We start from the raw sequence: 19,634 nt of genomic DNA, 5'->3' as shown, positions 1-19,634 counted from the left end.
AGACCAGACAGGGTTTATTAAAGGCAGAAGTTCCGCTCACAATGTTAGGCGGCTACTAAATATTATTGAGCTTTCCCATAATTTGAGTTTTAATTCTCTTATTTTGTCTCTAGATGCAGAGAAAGCTTTTGATTCTGTTGAGTGGCCTTATTTATTTTACACCTTAGGAAAATTTGGCCTTGGAGAATACTTTATAAAGTGGGTGCGAATACTCTATACGGACCCTCTTGCTGCGGTCATTACTAATGGTCACAGATCTGACAATTTTCCTTTATTTCGGGGTACCAGACAGGGCTGCCCCCTCTCTCCATTGCTTTTTGCAATAGCAATAGAGCCATTTGCTCAGATTATAAGAGAGGAAGCGGCTGTGTCTGGGGTGTCTCTGAGAGGTAAGCAGCACAAAATCTCTTTATATGCGGACGATATGCTGCTCTTTCTTTCAGATCCAGAGGTGTCTGTGCCAAAAATTGTAGACCTTATTCAGGAGTTTGGGCAATTCTCCGGGTAGAAGATTAATTTTTCTAAATCAGCTGCCCTGTTTTTAGGTAATAAGAAGTCCACAAATCAGTCTCCCTCCTTTCCCTTTAAATGCTCTGAGAATGGTTTTGATTATTTGGGTATTCATGTAACCCCTACTTTCAAGCAATTGTACAAAGCCAATTTTACACCAGTGCTAGGAAAAATCCGTGATGATTTGAACAGGTGGATGGCTCTCCCTCTGTCTTGGCTGGGGAGGGTGGCTCTGATAAAAATGAATGTCCTGCCCCGTTTACTGTATCCAATGCAAATGATTCCTGTTTTACTGTCCAATAAGGCTATAAAAGAGTTAAATGGGTGGCTAAGTCAATTTATCTGGAGCAAAAGGAAACTCAGATTGAAATTATCTAAATTTCAGCTCTCTAGTGCAAAGGGCGGCTTGGACCTTCCAAATATCAGATTATATCAATTGGCTTCCCAACTTCGATTTATTAATGAATGGCTTATTGAAGACATTTATTCACAATTTGTACAGTGTCCCAACTTTTTTGGAATCGGGTTTGTAGGATGGGTGACTTGTTTGAGGAAGGATTTCTAGTGTTTTTTTGATAACTTAGTTTCAAGACATAATCTACCTAGACAGCACTTCTTTAGATTTTTGCAAATTAGAAGGCATGGCGTGCTATTCGAAGGCTGGAAGGTAGGAGCGACATAACATCCCCTCTTCTGCCAATTTTGAACAATCCAGAGTTCCTGCCAAGTACTATAGACTCGGGTTTTAATTTATGGCCTGTTCTTGGTATATGTAGGATGGATGACTTGTTTGAGGAAGGATCTCTAGTGTCTTTCGATAACTTAGTTTCAAGATATAATCTACCTAGACAGCACTTCTTTAGATTTTTGCAAATTAGAGATTACATATTCAAAAGTACTACATTTACCTCTAAATACTCTGTTTCAGTTATTGAGGAAATCCTTCTGAAACCTCCTCCATGCAAGTTGATTTCCCTCTTCTATAAAGCTCTATGCTTCTACGGTGCAGTTAGCACTTCATATCTAAGACTGACTTGGGAAAGAGAGCTGGGGGTGGTTATTCCAGAAGAGGAATGGGAGACAGTCTGGCTCCAAACTAACAGGCTCTCAGTTTGTAATAGGGCAAGAGCCATTCAGCTTAGAATTTTGCATAGAATACATATAATGCCACACTTAAGACATAAATACAATGCAACTCGTTCACCACTCTGCCCTAAGTGTAAGTCTAATATAGGAGATTATATTCATTGCATATGGAACTGTCACATGATTCAGGCGTATTGGTCCAGAGTTGTGGCTCAATTAAATAACATGAGAAACAGTGACAAAAAAAATTACAATCAAACTAGTTGCTTTAAATAAAAATCCTCAATAATAATCAGTAAATACAGGGAGATTTTTTTAAAGGTAATGCTACTGGCTGATTGTACTTTACATGAAGTGGAAGGATGATAGCTGAAAACTTTTTCCTTGTTGTGGTGATGCATCAAACACAAACATCATATCACCCTGTAGCACAGACATGGTTGCCCGCTGAAGCTAAGCTGGGTTGGGCCTGGTCAGTACCTGGAAGGGAGTAATAGATCTTGGGAATAATAGTTTCAGTTTTTGAATAAAATAAAACAAAGAAAGAAAGATTGCAATACTTTTTCCTTACAAGTCCCTTTTCTTCTCCCTTTTATTTTTTCATTATCAGCACTAACAATATAAGCATCAGAACATCACTACCCTTCCTAAAGAGCATCTACATTCAATTGCAGATTACACCGAAGAGCACGTTCAGTTGTTAAAGATTCCACCCATTCCCAACTCAAACTGTTCACACTTCTGCCCTCTGGCAAGTTTAAAATGCAGGACGTCCAAACCGAGGAACAGTTTCCATACAGCAGCCATCAGAATGTTAAATGGGTCAAACACTCACTGACCCCTGACATCACTCTGTTCTATAATTCATATTTCATTCCGCAGCTACTGACACACATATGTGACTTGCACAGACTTTTTGCACAGTACTATATTGCACTATTATGTGTTTGTATATTTGTAATTTATGTATTTCTTATTTCTTATTTTATTATTTCTTATACTTTATTCTTATTTGGAAAGCAAAGTAAAAATGTCATTGTACAGGGAAATGTGCATGTGATAATACAGACTTTGAAAGACATAAGCATACAATATAAGCAACTTTATTAAGAAAATGAACATTTTATGTTACAATAAAAAATTTATGACATTAAAGCATAATATGTAAACACTACATTATATCAACACCATCAAATAAATGAATAAAAATTGTAATGTAAATGTCTCAACGTATGTATCTACATTTCTATAAATCTTCTCCACCACTTTTAGGTCAAGGAATAGAAAGGTGTGACGGTGTGACAATCAATCAGTTGTGTGACAGTGGCTGACACTTGCAGACATACAAAGTTCTAGAATGAAACTCTAGATGGTGCAGGTTGCTAGGTTCTAACTCAATCTGATATAATCACTTCATTATTCACAATGCACAGCTGATTGGTTTCTTTCGCAAAAGCAACCAATGAGCTTGCTGCTCAACATTCAACTACACAGCTGCTTGCTGTAGCAGTTGCAGTGTGCTTCAGAAACCCTCCAACTTCCCCAGCTCCACCTGTATATATCTGCTATGGGGTGATTTCATCTATGGTATATGGGGGTTATTTCATATATATTATATATGCAGCAGCAGTATTTTTTTTTTGCTCACAGCAACATGTCTGTGAATGTATTGGCAGTGGCAAGTCTTGGTACTTACTGTGCTGCAGCAGCGTAGCACATCTATTTTGTACATGCCCAGACCAAACACATTAACATTGCCATGTATACTGCAATGATAAACTCTTGTCATGAGTTTACTTGTCATGACAGAAATATAATTGTTTACCTTTTAGGTCTCAACCAGTGAATTATAGTGGAAATTGTGTAGGTAACATAAATTTACAGATTTGTGTCACTTTGTGTTCTGGCATTCACATCAGTTCAGATTTTGTGTCCATGCTTTCTTCAGATGCTGAAAATTAAATGTATTGTTTAATGAGTGTAAAGTCTGCTAATTTTTTTCTTTATGCTGTAAATTAACAAATAGCTTGGAAGAACTAGAATTACTTACTTGAAGCAGTAGAATAACCACTTTTAACTGAATCTAAGCACCAAAAGGAAGACAAAAATAATCTTTGTTTTTGATTTGTTTTTGAAATATAACTTCTCCTTAATCCTTATTTTTTGAAGAGGTATTCCTTTAATTTGCTTTTTTTCTAGGATCTTTAGACATTTAAGTTCTTGTCATACCTGCACGTTGTCTTTTCCATGCAGCTATAGCAGCTGCCACTCCAAATACCAACATCAGAGCCAAAACCATCAGAACTGAAGGAATCACTGATTTAAATGGTTCCCCGTGATCAAACTCTGAAACATCAACCACCGACTGAGAGATTTACTTTTATTGTTTTTTTGTTTTGACTGTTAGATTGTGTTTTCTATAAGAGCTCATTACCCAGAGTGACATCCAGTTTGTTGTCCAGACTGAGGTGTGTGACAGAGCAGGTGTACGTGTGTTTTTCTGCTCTGTTGATCTCCAGACTCTTCCTCATCTGGTACATCCCGTCAGCATTGGGCAGCAGATCTCCTCCAGTGATCTCATGATCAGCTACAGGCTGCCCCTCTCTGAACAGGGTCAGGTTGATGTGACGAGGGTAAAATCCTGTTGCCAAACAACTCACACGAAACCCAGAAGATAGTTGTTTCTGGAGGAGCCTGACTTTGGGTTTCACTGTTGAAAAAAAGGTAAGAGAAGGATATTATTATTTCAATACTGTCTGAAAAATGCTAAATATAAATGAAAACACTTGTTCTTGAGTAGTTTGGCTAAGAGCGAGTCATCGTACCTTTTCTATTGACTTGATTTCTTCTTTTTTCAAGGTAACCCTTGAGTGTTTTGATGCAAAACGGTTGGTATAAAAATTCATGACGCCTCATGCTAAATTCAACATGAATATTCAGCACTTGGGCTGAGACATTTAAAGAACCCTGATATGTAAAATTCTTATCAACATATAGCAGCTCATCAGTGGTGGTTTCTCTGACAGCATCCCGTGTGATCATTTGTCCTGGTTCACCATCATCCCTCAGCTCACACACAACCAGCCTCTGAAGGGCAAGAACACCTTTAATAGAGAAATAAAGTTTTAAGATAGTGTTTACACCACTACATGCACAAATCTTTGTTTGATATTTCATCATCTCAAAATATTAATAATAATAATTTATAGTATATAATATTTGTGGTCCCACTTTATATTAGGCGGCCTTAACTACTATGTACTTACATTTAAATTAATACATACTATGCACTTATTGTGTACATGCATGTTTTTACACTGTACTTATATTTTAAAACATACCTGCATGTAATTACATCTGTAATAAATTTTTGTAATTACATTTATAATTACATTGTTGACACATCCCTTAAAGGGTTAGTTCACCCAAAAATGAAAATTAGCCCATAAATTACTCACCCTCAAGTCATCCTAGGTGTATATGACTTTCTTCTTTCAGACGAATCCAGTCGGAGTTATATTAAAAATTGTATTTGATCTTTCAAGCTGTTTAATGCCACTCAGCGGGTGTTGAATGCTTCGGTCCAAAATAATTATTTTAATATGCGCCCATCCATAAAACAAAGTGTCTCACACTGCTCCAGGGGGGTGAACAAAGGCCTCCCTTTGTAGCGAATCTATGCGTTTTTGTAAAAAAAAATATCCATATTCAAAACGTAATAATCACTTTAATGTAGCTTGCGCCAACAGTTGTACACAGAAGCAGTTCCGGTCGGATGACGTCAGTGCTGCGCATGCACCAGTGAGTCTCGTGAAAACCAACGTTTGTTAACAGGAGCAAAGGATGCAAATTTTCCTTACTTTAGCAAAGGAAAACAGTCTCCTCTTGGCTTACATCGAAATCCTCCGACATTCTTCTTTACAAATCCTCGTTTTGTACTTCTAATTCTTGACCGTTGTTTTATTTTGATCTCTCCCCTGAGCTTCTGCGCGGCACATGCGCAACGCTGACCTCATACGTAATCTGCCCGGAGCTGCTTCCATTTACAACAGTGAGCGCAAGCTAGATTAAATGATTACGTTTTAAATATGGTTATTTTTCTTTAAAAAATGCATCAATTCGCTACAGGAGGCCTTTGTTCAACCCCCCCCGAGCCGTGAGAGACACTTTTTTTAATGGATGGGCGCTTTTTATTTAACTTGTTTTGGACTGATGCATGCAACACCCGCTGAGTGCAAAGAAACATCTTGAAAGATCAAAGACAATTTTTAATATAACTCTGACTGGATTCGTCTGAAAGAAGAAAGTCATATACACCTTGGATGACTTGAGGGTGAGTAATTTATGGGCTAATTTTCATTTTTGGGTGAACTAACCCTTTAACCCACCCTTAAACCTACCACCAAACCTGTCCCTAACCACCTGTATCCCACCTCAATAGCAGTGTTTTGCAATACAATATAAACACAATAAGTTTATTGTACTTTGTACATTTTTTGATGTAAGTACATTTAAGGCCACCTAATATAAAGTGGGGCCTTTTTTAAGTCTACAGTCTTGTATAACGCTTACCATCAGTTTGGTTTACATTTTTTGTTGCGACTGCCCCCTTTTCAATAAAAGAGGACTGTATGTTGTCACTTATTATGAGGAGAACATTTGAATCAAACACATCGTCTTCAGCTGTTGTATTTCCTCTTGGATGGAGAGTTTTCGTTTCACCATTATAATACAAAACTCTGACATCATCCAGCATCGCAACATAGCTAAATTCAGGAAATGGCGTTTGTCCTTTAATGTAAGTTGCAAGCAACCATAAAGAGTGAGAGCCTGTGATACAATAACAGGAAATTGTAATTGTAACAACAATAACAAAACTTAAAATTTTTAACAGTGTTTGAAATTAAAGTTTTTCATTCAATATAAAGTTAGAAATGAGCATGTTTATCTAATCTCGCAAGAATATATAAAGGCTCATAAAAACTCTCTTCAGTGACCGTTCCTTCAGAACAGAGTTGTGTCTCATGCTCAAAACTCTCCATTGTGGGCAGCGAGTCAAATCAGTTTAATCATTATCTTAAGATTTTAGGAACATGCTAACTCGTGAAGTTAGCCAGCAGTTTTTGTGCAACCAGGAAATTTTGAAGCTAAATATATAGTCAAGTTGACTTTTTTGACTTTGTCTAAGTCAACAATGTGAAAATGACCATGTAGAAGTTTCCTGATGTTTCATAACATGTATTTTTAATTATCATGTATTTTAATGAAGTTTTGGTTGACAAAAGTCAAAAGGAAAAAACTGAAACAAATAGCACATACATTAAACAGTCAACACTGAAACTACAGTTAAAAACTCATAACATAAAAGTCCACACTAACCATTTTATTTTGTTTTCATTTACATTTTGGTTTGTATGTGCTTTCCTATTTATTGAGCAACAACAGAAGGAGTGAATTTGGTTGAGAAGATATATCTAAAAGCAGAGTCTAAGACCTAACAAATTGAAGTTTATATTAATTGATTTTATAGAATTGTTTTGAAATCTTACCTTCTGGAGCAGCTGTTGGAAGAAAAAGTAGAAAAAAAACCTGAAAGAGACTGTCCATATTACTAACATATAGGCTACTGTATGCTTTCAGTCAGCACTCGCTTGCAAATGATCAACTTTGAAATAAACTTGTTCCGGCCTTGGGTGTAGTTAGTGAGCGTTTTGACTGAGCTTTACAGCTTTTAATATGGAAATGGATGATTCAGACTTTGCACCACAAACAAAGTTTTTTTCTTTTCCTTTCGCATTTGTCTAAAACCTTCACCAAAACTAATAGTGGCCAACTTCTACCTACACCTACCACAACTTTTAGGTCTTGACCGATGATTTGTAATGGGTGTCGCAGGGCATCCATTTAGTATGCAAAATACTGAAAGCATAATATTTTCCAGTTTATAATGACAATAATTGCTTTTGTTCCAATTGTACACATATCAGTTGAAACAATACTCTAGTGAAACACTCATCTTTAATGCTCTAAAGTAGCCAAAATTCTAATTTCAATGTTAAAATGTCTTGAAAGATTACCCAAAAAAAAAAAACCTTCAGCTTCAGCTCTTCTTTTGATTCCTGTTCTATATTATTATACAACTGATAATTTGCTATACAATAGCAGAACATCTATAAGAGTTAAATGGCTCACAGTTCATCAGTAAATCATTGAACAATTAAGTGTATTAAAAATTATGTGAAATATACTTCCACATGGACATAGAAGGTGTGGGAGACATAAATTCCTCCCCCAAACTTTTTTCTTTTAATTGTGAATCAATTGTCACGTAGAGGTTTTCAATGGCCACTGTGAATAAAATGACATTTAAATTCAGAGACGAGATAGTCACATCTTTTTGGATTCGTTTTATTCATTTCCAAAACGATGAACACTCTTCTTTACAAATCCTCGTTTTGTACTTCTAATTCTTGACCGTTGTTTTATTTTGATCTCTCCCCTGAGCTTCTGCGCGGCACATGCGCAACGCTGACCTCATACGTAATCTGCCCGGAGCTGCTTCCATTTACAACAGTGAGCGCAAGCTAGATTAAATGATTACGTTTTAAATATGGTTATTTTTCTTTAAAAAATGCATCAATTCGCTACAGGAGGCCTTTGTTCAACCCCCCCCGAGCCGTGAGAGACACTTTTTTTAATGGATGGGCGCTTTTTATTTAACTTGTTTTGGACTGATGCATGCAACACCCGCTGAGTGCAAAGAAACATCTTGAAAGATCAAAGACAATTTTTAATATAACTCTGACTGGATTCGTCTGAAAGAAGAAAGTCATATACACCTTGGATGACTTGAGGGTGAGTAATTTATGGGCTAATTTTCATTTTTGGGTGAACTAACCCTTTAACCCACCCTTAAACCTACCACCAAACCTGTCCCTAACCACCTGTATCCCACCTCAATAGCAGTGTTTTGCAATACAATATAAACACAATAAGTTTATTGTACTTTGTACATTTTTTGATGTAAGTACATTTAAGGCCACCTAATATAAAGTGGGGCCTTTTTTAAGTCTACAGTCTTGTATAACGCTTACCATCAGTTTGGTTTACATTTTTTGTTGCGACTGCCCCCTTTTCAATAAAAGAGGACTGTATGTTGTCACTTATTATGAGGAGAACATTTGAATCAAACACATCGTCTTCAGCTGTTGTATTTCCTCTTGGATGGAGAGTTTTCGTTTCACCATTATAATACAAAACTCTGACATCATCCAGCATCGCAACATAGCTAAATTCAGGAAATGGCGTTTGTCCTTTAATGTAAGTTGCAAGCAACCATAAAGAGTGAGAGCCTGTGATACAATAACAGGAAATTGTAATTGTAACAACAATAACAAAACTTAAAATTTTTAACAGTGTTTGAAATTAAAGTTTTTCATTCAATATAAAGTTAGAAATGAGCATGTTTATCTAATCTCGCAAGAATATATAAAGGCTCATAAAAACTCTCTTCAGTGACCGTTCCTTCAGAACAGAGTTGTGTCTCATGCTCAAAACTCTCCATTGTGGGCAGCGAGTCAAATCAGTTTAATCATTATCTTAAGATTTTAGGAACATGCTAACTCGTGAAGTTAGCCAGCAGTTTTTGTGCAACCAGGAAATTTTGAAGCTAAATATATAGTCAAGTTGACTTTTTTGACTTTGTCTAAGTCAACAATGTGAAAATGACCATGTAGAAGTTTCCTGATGTTTCATAACATGTATTTTTAATTATCATGTATTTTAATGAAGTTTTGGTTGACAAAAGTCAAAAGGAAAAAACTGAAACAAATAGCACATACATTAAACAGTCAACACTGAAACTACAGTTAAAAACTCATAACATAAAAGTCCACACTAACCATTTTATTTTGTTTTCATTTACATTTTGGTTTGTATGTGCTTTCCTATTTATTGAGCAACAACAGAAGGAGTGAATTTGGTTGAGAAGATATATCTAAAAGCAGAGTCTAAGACCTAACAAATTGAAGTTTATATTAATTGATTTTATAGAATTGTTTTGAAATCTTACCTTCTGGAGCAGCTGTTGGAAGAAAAAGTAGAAAAAAAACCTGAAAGAGACTGTCCATATTACTAACATATAGGCTACTGTATGCTTTCAGTCAGCACTCGCTTGCAAATGATCAACTTTGAAATAAACTTGTTCCGGCCTTGGGTGTAGTTAGTGAGCGTTTTGACTGAGCTTTACAGCTTTTAATATGGAAATGGATGATTCAGACTTTGCACCACAAACAAAGTTTTTTTCTTTTCCTTTCGCATTTGTCTAAAACCTTCACCAAAACTAATAGTGGCCAACTTCTACCTACACCTACCACAACTTTTAGGTCTTGACCGATGATTTGTAATGGGTGTCGCAGGGCATCCATTTAGTATGCAAAATACTGAAAGCATAATATTTTCCAGTTTATAATGACAATAATTGCTTTTGTTCCAATTGTACACATATCAGTTGAAACAATACTCTAGTGAAACACTCATCTTTAATGCTCTAAAGTAGCCAAAATTCTAATTTCAATGTTAAAATGTCTTGAAAGATTACCCAAAAAAAAAAAACCTTCAGCTTCAGCTCTTCTTTTGATTCCTGTTCTATATTATTATACAACTGATAATTTGCTATACAATAGCAGAACATCTATAAGAGTTAAATGGCTCACAGTTCATCAGTAAATCATTGAACAATTAAGTGTATTAAAAATTATGTGAAATATACTTCCACATGGACATAGAAGGTGTGGGAGACATAAATTCCTCCCCCAAACTTTTTTCTTTTAATTGTGAATCAATTGTCACGTAGAGGTTTTCAATGGCCACTGTGAATAAAATGACATTTAAATTCAGAGACGAGATAGTCACATCTTTTTGGATTCGTTTTATTCATTTCCAAAACGATGAACACTCTCATGCAGTGTATGTTTCATTCATACTCGAAGCCGGAGGGCACTCTCATGCAGAAAGTCCAAAATTTGTCTTTTTTTTAATTGAAGAAATGACTGAACATTACAATAAATTTGAACAATTAAGTCCACATACACAAGAAAGAGGAGCAATTTTGATCTATAAGACAGCATTTAGGAGAAGAAAATGAAAAGAAGAAAAAAAGAAAAAAAAAAAAAAAACATACATATATACACAAATAAACAATATAGTTCAAATTATCTTTCTTCTTCCTAACAGAATCAAGGACTACAGCGGGGGAGTATGTCCTAGCAGTATGTCATTCTTTTTTTATTAGTTTGCATTAGACTTTTTCAAAGATTCAATTTCTAATAAAAATAAATTACATTGATATGCATTTCGCAAATTTTAGTTTATGAATGTAATATTTACCATAAAAATTTAACGACACACCCAATAATTTAGCTTTTGTATGAATAAGTGCAAATAACATTTTAAAGAGAGCATGTAATTAACATTTCTATGAACAAATAAAAAGGAACTAACATCGGACCAAAACCTAAAAGACAATTATAAAGCAAATGAGACAAGTCTTCCTCATGTGCGGTACATGAAAATACAACTATTGTCAATGAATTCAATAAATTCCATGAATACAAGGGCTAAAAAGTGGCCCTGGACTTTCTGGCACAGAGCGGCCCACCACACATGGTCCACAACATAAATCCACTAGCTCATTATGCACAGAGCAATTTTTAACACCACTCACTAACATAAAAAATGTAACAATACAGAAATAAAAATGCTTACATATATATATGACTTTCTATTGATCCTTCAGAAATCATTCTAATATGCTGATTTGCTGCTTAAGAAACATTTCTGATTATTATCAATGTTGTGAAAACAGTTGTGCTGCTTCATATTTTTGTGGAAAATGTGATACATTACTATTCAGTCTAGGGTAAGATTAAAAATATATATAAATTAATATAACTTATTCAACAAGGTTGCATTAAATTGATTTTAAAAAAAGTGACAGTAAAGTTATTTTATAAATGCTGTTCTTTAACTTTGTATTCATCAGATAATCCTGAAAAAGTTAAAGTATCACAGTTTCCACAAAAATATTAAGCAAAAACAGTTTTCAATATTGATAATAATAAGAACCATTATTAATAATTGATCACAAATAATAAATGATAATAATTAAGCAGCAAAACAGCATATTAGAATCATTTCTGAAGGAACATGTGACACTGAAGACTGGAGTAATGATGCTGAAAATTCAGCTTTAATCACAGAAATAAATTAGCCTACATCTTAAAATATCTTTAATAGAAAACCACTATTTTAAGTGTAATATTTCCTAATATTGTAATTTTTACCGTTTTTTTATTAAATAAATTCAGCCTTCTTTCAATACATAAATAAATAAAAAGTCTTAATTATTTCAAACATTTGACCGCCAGTGCAAATTAGCCTATATTTTTATTAGGCTTTAATAGGCCTATATATATATATCACTTTCCTTATCAGGCACTAGAAAGCGAAAGTCTTCAGATTTGATATTAATAATATTTTACGGGTTTTGTTTTTTTTTTTGTACATTTTCGTAGACACGTGAAATTACAGAAGAAAGCCTGGATAGAGATTTACAAACATTCACTCTTATTTTATATTGTGACGAATAACGTAAATTGCATTAAGAAATTCGAAAAGGCCAGTAGTTTGCAATCCTGAAAAGTAATGCCTGTCGTTTAACATTTAAAAAAAAATCGTAAACAGTTGACAAATATTGCTGAATTGTCTCGTCATGTTTAGCTGCTTATCTTACCTCAACTCACATTCAAGTGGAGCGCATCAGCATCTGTGAACAGTAAATCCCGCCTTCTTCGATTTGATTGGCTATTTCAAAATTTTGACATTGGCGAGCGCTTTTGAACTGCTGCACTGAGACAGAGCGCGCTAAATTAATTAGAATGTTTGACTCAAGTAGGCCTCGCGGGGCCATTCGTCTGGGCCGATGGAGGGATATAGGCTATGTACATTTACTAGAATTCATTCTTTATATAATTTACGCAGAAGTTGTCATTAGGAAAATATAGCCACATATTATAGAATACAAATTATTGGTTATTGTCTAAAATGTTTAGATTTTTTTTTAGGCAATTAAAAAAAAAAGACATGTTTGTTATTTAAATTTTTTTATAGTCATTCATTATTATTTATTTGTTTGTCAATTAGATTTTTTTTTTAAAGTATTATTACATTTGTCTCGTCTGTCGACCTCACTTCTGAAATGATGGCTACGCCCTATGAACAAGTGAAATAACACTGTTATGGTCTGTGTACAAACCATTTCATATTTAAGACAGCAAATTTATATATGCTTATATTTAAAGTGCGGAAAGGAGCTTTCAAAATTGACAGATTGTGTTAAATAAAAAATTATTTGTGCAGACCACAACATAAAAACTAACAATTTTGGACTCTTAGGCATTTGAATCCTCACACTTTACTCTTGGCATCTGATAGTATCTTTCATCATAAAGATAATCAACTGTCGGAGAACTCTTTTTTTTTTTTTTTTTAATTGTTTGAAGATGTTGATCCATGTAGCTTCAAGTCATTATATTTAATTTGATTATGTTGCTGTTTCAACTTGTTCTTTAGATGCTGAAAAAAAGTTTAATCAATGATCTGAATATGCAAAAAGATAACAAAATTCATTCCATTCATATACTTAGCAAAAAAGAAAAAAAGTTTAAAAGTATGTACTTACTAGAAGCAGCAGAATAACCACTTCTGAATGAACCTACAAAATCAAAAAGGATGTTATTCATAAAAATCTATTCATTCAATTTTATAAACAAAACTAATTATCATTGATTTCCGTTTTTGTCCTACCTCCTTGTCTCTTCCTGCATTTATATATGATGGCTCCAATCCCAAAAACCAACACCAGAGCCAAAACTATCAGCACTGAGAGAATCACTGATTTAAGTTCACTTGGATCAGATTCTGAAAAAATAAAAAGTTCACAAAACGTTTACAAACACAGTTCTGTCATAGTTTTCACACCTCATTACTGCAGTTGCAGCTCCAAACACCAACATCTGTCACCAAACAGCCAAAACTGTCAGAACTGAATTAATCACAGATTTAAATGGTTCCCTGCGATCAAACTCTAAAACATCAACCACAGACTGAGAGACTGACTTGAATTGTGTTTGTTTGTTAGATTGTGTTTTCTGTAAGAGCTCATTACCCAAAGTGAGGTCCAGTTTGTTGTCCAGACTGAGGTGTGTGACAGAGCAGGTGTATTTGTGTTTGTCTGCAGCACTGATCTCCAGACTCTTCCTCATCTGGTACGTCCCGTCAGCATTGGGCAGCAGATCTCCTCCAGTGATCTCATGATCAGATACAAGCTGCTCGTCTCTGAACAGGGTCAGGTTGATGTGACGAGGGTAAAATCCTGTTGCCAAACAACTCACACGAAACCCTCCAGAATCTGAGTTTGCTTTCTGGATGAGTTTGACTCGCGGTTTCACTGCAGAAGGAAAGACGGGCAGAGAAAAATTAGTAATAAGGGAATATTACCTATAAATTAATAAATGATGGCTATTGATTGTAGATTGCATTATACCTTTTCTGTTTAGTTGAGTTTCTCTCTTTTTAAGGTAATTATTCAGTGTTTTTATGCAGGCTGGGTAATACAACTTCTCATGACGCAGCTTGGATATTTCAAGATTGTGTTTTATTTCTGGTTGCGTGTAATTTGAAAATACCTGATATGTGAAGTTTCCATCAAAAAAACACAGCTCATTAAACGTTGAGCCTCTATAAGCAGTTTTGCTTATTATTTGTCCAAGTTTATTGTCACTCTTTTCACAAAGACCCATCACCTGATGAACTTCATGACCTGTTAGGAAATAAAGACACACTTGGCCTCAGGAGCCCTATGAAGTCTTGCAATAACCTTTCTCCGTTTCTCTTTCAGTTAGCTCCCATCAAGGGTCGGCACAGCGGAATAACCCATACAACTAATGGGGTACTTTTTTTTCTTTTAATTATGAGACACATGAGTTGATGTGGTTAGTATGTTAGTCAATCTTGTTGATAGATAATGATGTCAGAATATAATTAATTGTTTAAATAGTGGGTGGAGATCACAATGAAGAAGGCCTGAGAGACGAAACATGTTTTTCCTCCATGTGTAAAATAAATTGTTAATTTTTAGTGTGAATCACAGCGGAATTATTTTATTACATCTATTATAAACTAACAGTGTATTTGTTACAAAACCAAACCCTTTTTTACTTATACAGTCATTTTCATATATCTTAATGTTTTCCCATATCTTTCATTCATAAACATCAAACACAGTCATGCACTGATATAAAGTATTCATGCAATATCTGAGCTGATCACTTTAGCCAACTGAACTTACTTTCAATTTCTGTGTTGTCAGGTCTCAGGTGATGTGATCTTTCTATAAAATGAACAAGCAGATTCTCACTTACAGACCTGAGGTAATTTGGATCTATGACATCATCTTCATTTGTATCATTTCCTCTTGCAACATAGATCTTTGTTTCGGAATTATAATATCCTACAGTGATGTCATCCAACATAATTGTAGCACTAAATGCTCTTTCTCCTGTAATGTAAGTTGCAAGCCCCATCAAAGTATGAGTACCTGAAACAGCAGATAAAAAAAACGTTAATTAGTGTGAGGTTCTAGTGACAGTGGATACTAGTAGGGGCTTTATTTTAATGTAGCTAATATTGGAATAATGACACTTTAAAATAAAATTTAAGACATGAATGAGATTTTTTATTTATTTATTTAAACAATCAATCTTTCAAAACTGCTTGAACTAAACTACAAAGGTCCCACTCATCATATAAATGTAACGGTATTAAGAACAGAACAAGAATGAAATAAAAATATATAAACCAGAACAAAGCGAAACTGAAAGTACCAGACGTTAACTAGGCTCACGTAGCCTACCTCTCATTCGGCACAAATCCTAAATTTCCATATTCGTGATGTAATTTAATGAAACTATTATTTATAATGTAGAGGCTTTGTACTTCACGCGCGTTGGTTATAATCGACAGAAATGTCATCTTCATATGAGCAAAAATGTGCTTGGCATACAAAGTGGACCAGTTTGCCTATACCATAGACTATTTAAATTGACCAGTGTAACCTTTTTTTTTTGGTTGACTATTTTATTTTGATAATGAACAGACTGCGATGTTTGAGAATATGTGGTGTGTGTGTGTGTGAGCACGCGAGGCGCCAGGGAGATCGAACAGCTGAAACATAAAACACATCATTTTTGGTCATACAGATAAGAGTAAGACATCATTCGAAAGCACAAAGTGTTTACTTTTATTTTTGCACACTCAAAATAACAACAGAACATTTGTGATTTTGTAAAATAAGCAAGGATGCTCATTTAATTAAAACTGTTACTTTTTTTAAGTCAGATATGTTTTGCATATTTATACCTATACTACGATTAAATTCTCAATTTTTTTTATTTTTAATGTATTTTAGATACACATTATCCTAAAATCATCCTGGCAACCCATTTTTGACCCAGGGTTTGAAGCTGTGCTCTAGTTAGGTTAATGCAGAAACTTGTGAACGATGCTCTCTATAGAATTGTGGCATCACCGTTTAGTGACGTCATTGAATGTTCCAGGAAAAGGTATTGGGTTACTTATGTAACCATGGTTCCCTGAGTAGGGAACGAGACACTGCGCCCTCTAGGGATCGCTATGGGGAACGCCTCGTCGTGACCTGTGTCTGAAGCATACATTGAAAAAAAACACCAACAACACGTTGGCTGGCGACAGCCATGACGTCACTACCGGTGCGACTATAGTATAAATAGGCGCCGGGAGAACACATCATCCACTTCTTCATCTGAAGCTTGCGTCCGCAGCATGGCAAGAAACCTAGAGGACGCAGTGTCTCGTTCCCTACTCAGGGAACCATGGTTACATAAGTAACCTGAGACGGTCCTCTAGGGGTCGCTATGGGGAACGGTATACCCACGCCGCCATGCTGAGGGGAGTGCATGCCAGAAACCATGGTAAGCACTAAGGCCCAATCCCAATTATATTTTATACCCCTTCCCCAACCCCTTGCCCTTGTCCCTTGAAACAGAGTGTCAAGGGGTAGGGGTGAAAATATTCCCCTAAGAATTGGGACGCCACTACTATGCCGTCACACGTCATGATACGTCAATACAAACACCTATGCTAGTGTGAATTAGAGCCTTTAATTATCGTTCTATATTAATGCACTGCTTAAGCATACTGCAAGCTAGCCAAACACTCAGTGCATCAGAGAGGCAGAGGAAGGGCCTAAATCACCTGATGCTGCTGGTTCCAGGTGCTCTGTAAAAGAGAGAACTCAACTTCTCATGAGAGGAAAACTCAGAATTCAGAGGAATAGTGTGCTCATTACAGGTAACCCTTTGATAAAAGGGGAGCACTGCTCAACACTACCACGAGAACAGCCCATGGAGCGAGGAATCCAACTCCTCAGAGAGAATTAAAAGCTCGAAAGAAAGCACCATGTTCACAATAACCCTCAATGGTGAGGGGAGCGTTGCTTCCAGAGTGTGTCGAAAGAGACACACTAGATGAGTGGAGCCCAAGCTACCGGGGTCTAAACCAACTCAGAGAAAGGGAACGAGGTTAATAACGCGTAACCCTTACCATACAGGATTCCAAAAAAGTGGGCAAAGCATAACGTGCACGCTTACCGCTTATGTGGATTTTAGGACAGCATTACACAAGAAGGTTCTCGCAAATGCCACCTATACTTCCCACTCGATGCCTCAGCTAGAGGGGATATCCTGGTGATCAGGAGGCCCCTCTGGGCGACCTAGATACAGTAAACCAGACAGGGCAGCCTGAAAGCATAAGCCCAGCCCAGACGTCCAGGAAATTTTTGCAGTGCCATACCGGGGGCCTGATGATCAAGAAGGCTCCCGCAGAAGCCTGTGATCTGGCCGCATGATCCAGGAAGTATGAAGCCGAAACCCGGCTTATTGTATCGTCTGGACATATATCGACGAGTGAGATAAACACTGCAAGCCGAGCACCCGGTTTCTGAATCCAGCAGAGGGGGTGCTCACCGAGGACCTACCTTAGAACAAGGACAGAAACACACAGGTCCCGGGAAACACTGCAAAGAAAGCTAGCAGAAAGGTTATACACACAACCACCAGCGCATTAAATACACACACATACATATTTAGAAATGGATCGTACTCGCACACCATGGTTCCCGCGTCGGAGCCCCGTCCGAAGAAGCTTCTGGTCTGGACCATCAGTAAGGTGGTCACTATGAAGCCATAGAAACAACCAAACATCATAGGTCCAGTATAGGAGACTGTAATGCAGGAAATTCCCCCCTAACCTCAGTCAGGTGGAGATGGTGGTTACAGGGAAATTAGGAAGGGGAAGATAAGGGCAGATGTAAGACCCCCGAAGGAAATGAGTGGATACTGAGGTATCACTCTTGATCCGGACAAAAGTGCTGACGCCCTGTCTGGATCACATCCCTTAGGTCTTTACCTACCTTCCTTTGACCCGCGATTATTCCTACCCCTACCCGCGGGCGGTGAAGGACAAGGAGGGAGTCTTAAAAGAGGACCCATAGAGAGATAGCTGGCCAACGTCTCTCTATAGGGGCATCTTCTCATAACTGCTTTCGCACATCGCCTCGATGTTGGCATAACTCGTATGCTGGAATCGATGGATGCGGGAGGAAAAAACGGCCTCTTCCATTCCTTCTCAATCTCTGTATGGAAAACAGGAAGAAACGAATGCTCACCTGAGCTGGAGGGTTATGGCCAGAAAAAATAACGTTCATCAAGATGACCTCGCGACGTCACTTTTTTCGCCCGCTTCACAGAAGTAAAGCCTCGCCGTGGCGTGATTCATAACTTTCAAAAGCTCATCATACGCAGGGCAGGAAGATTGGGAAGGTTCAGCCTCAGCTTCTTTGCCCTCCTCAGACATTTCCTGCTTTTGCTGGGCCGAACCCAGCAGAGCACTGGCTCCTGGATCAGATAATGTTAATGAAATAACATCATCCTCCAACGGCTCACTCTCGTCCACAGCCGATGATCACAAGAGGGAAAACCCCTCTTCAAACTCATCTGCCAGATACACCTGCGATCCCCACGAGCTCATTCTCCTCCGTGCCTCAGCAGCGGCGGGTCCTGAATCGCGGGAAGCAGATGGCTGCCCGTCTTTCCTCGAAAAGAGAGACAAACGAGAGCGGAGCTTTTTCATTGGAAAAATGCTTGCAATGCACGCTGATTACCCCCTCGGAGACATTGCGTGCGTGCTCTTCGCCCAAACAAATAACGCATAGATCGTGTGTGTCATCAGATGTTAAACAACGACAACACGGATGCACACGTCCTCTTAAACGCTTTGCTAGTGCTCGCCATAATGATATGAATAGAGATCGCTCTTACCACAGCAATACACGCTTCAAACAAAACAGTCAATGAAGACGAAGAAGAGGATGATGTGTGCTCCCTGCGCCTATTTATACTATAGTCGCACCAGTAGTGACGTCATGGCTGTCGCCGTCCAACGTGTTGTTGGTGTTTTTTCAATAGCTGTGTCTCATTTAGAAGGCTGCGTCCTCCGGAGGTCGCATTCGAAGGCTGCATACGTCATCGAGGCTGTCTCATTTCAGAAAAGCAAGTAGGACACTCTGAATGCGACCTTCTGTCACATGAATTCGGAGGATGCATGAGGTGTATCCTTCGCTGCTACAGATAACCCACAATTCTTTGCGTCGCCGTGAACAACCGTTGGTAATTTGAAAAATGCCGGCGCCGGCAGATGTAACGTACACACAAGCGCAGATGTGGTGTTTACAACTTACCTTAATTCGCCTCGGTAAAAACGGATAAACTTTGTTTTTAATAACCTCCTCCTTTTTTTATCTACTAGATGCCTGCTGTACGTACGCTGCAGCTCCTCAAACATTGAACAAAATATAACAAGTAAAAGCATTTTTTTTTTCAAAT

The 19,634-nt window shown here is 37.1% G+C and overlaps 2 protein-coding genes across 2 annotated transcripts in view; both read right to left on the bottom strand.

Annotated features, from left to right (window-relative positions):
• Positions 1 to 3,506: 3,506 nt before the first annotated feature.
• LOC107581852 (major histocompatibility complex class I-related gene protein-like) lies at positions 3,507 to 7,203 on the bottom strand. Its single transcript, XM_016267524.1, has 7 exons — positions 7,146 to 7,203; positions 6,169 to 6,426; positions 4,422 to 4,700; positions 4,031 to 4,306; positions 3,826 to 3,942; positions 3,647 to 3,679; positions 3,507 to 3,547 (listed from the first exon to the last, which is right to left on the bottom strand). The coding sequence occupies exons 1-7, from the start codon at positions 7,201 to 7,203 to the stop codon at positions 3,507 to 3,509; spliced, it is 1,062 nt and encodes a 353-aa protein (XP_016123010.1).
• A 5,894-nt stretch (positions 7,204 to 13,097) lies between these two features.
• LOC107581821 (hereditary hemochromatosis protein-like) overlaps positions 13,098 to 19,634 on the bottom strand; it is an 11,864-nt gene continuing 5,327 nt past the window's right edge. The window contains exons 2-7 of the mRNA XM_016267479.1: positions 15,005 to 15,253; positions 14,201 to 14,476; positions 13,823 to 14,104; positions 13,462 to 13,575; positions 13,337 to 13,369; positions 13,098 to 13,230 (exon numbers count right to left, since the gene is read on the bottom strand). Coding sequence (XP_016122965.1) covers positions 13,199 to 13,230; positions 13,337 to 13,369; positions 13,462 to 13,575; positions 13,823 to 14,104; positions 14,201 to 14,476; positions 15,005 to 15,253 — 986 coding nt within the window. The 3' untranslated portion in view covers positions 13,098 to 13,198. The remainder of the gene's footprint in view (positions 13,231 to 13,336; positions 13,370 to 13,461; positions 13,576 to 13,822; positions 14,105 to 14,200; positions 14,477 to 15,004; positions 15,254 to 19,634) is intronic.

Source organism: Sinocyclocheilus grahami, unplaced genomic scaffold (genome assembly GCF_001515645.1).
Source record: "Sinocyclocheilus grahami isolate Dianchi unplaced genomic scaffold, SAMN03320097.WGS_v1.1 scaffold38.1, whole genome shotgun sequence".
Taxonomy (NCBI): Eukaryota; Metazoa; Chordata; class Actinopteri; order Cypriniformes; family Cyprinidae; genus Sinocyclocheilus; species Sinocyclocheilus grahami.
This window is presented reverse-complemented; position numbering and strand designations above follow the sequence as displayed.

Excerpts from the sequence above, each read along its gene's own strand:
- LOC107581852 (XM_016267524.1), bottom strand. The coding sequence starts at position 7,203 with ATGGACAGTCTCTTTCAGGTTTTTTTTCTACTTTTTCTTCCAACAGCT. Across the intron at positions 4,307-4,421 it reads AAATCAAGTCAATAGAAAAG|TGAAACCCAAAGTCAGGCTC; the intron begins GTACGATGACTC and ends TTTTTTCAACAG. Across the intron at positions 3,680-3,825 it reads ATGGAAAAGACAACGTGCAG|ATTCAGTTAAAAGTGGTTAT; the intron begins GTATGACAAGAA and ends TTTGGTGCTTAG.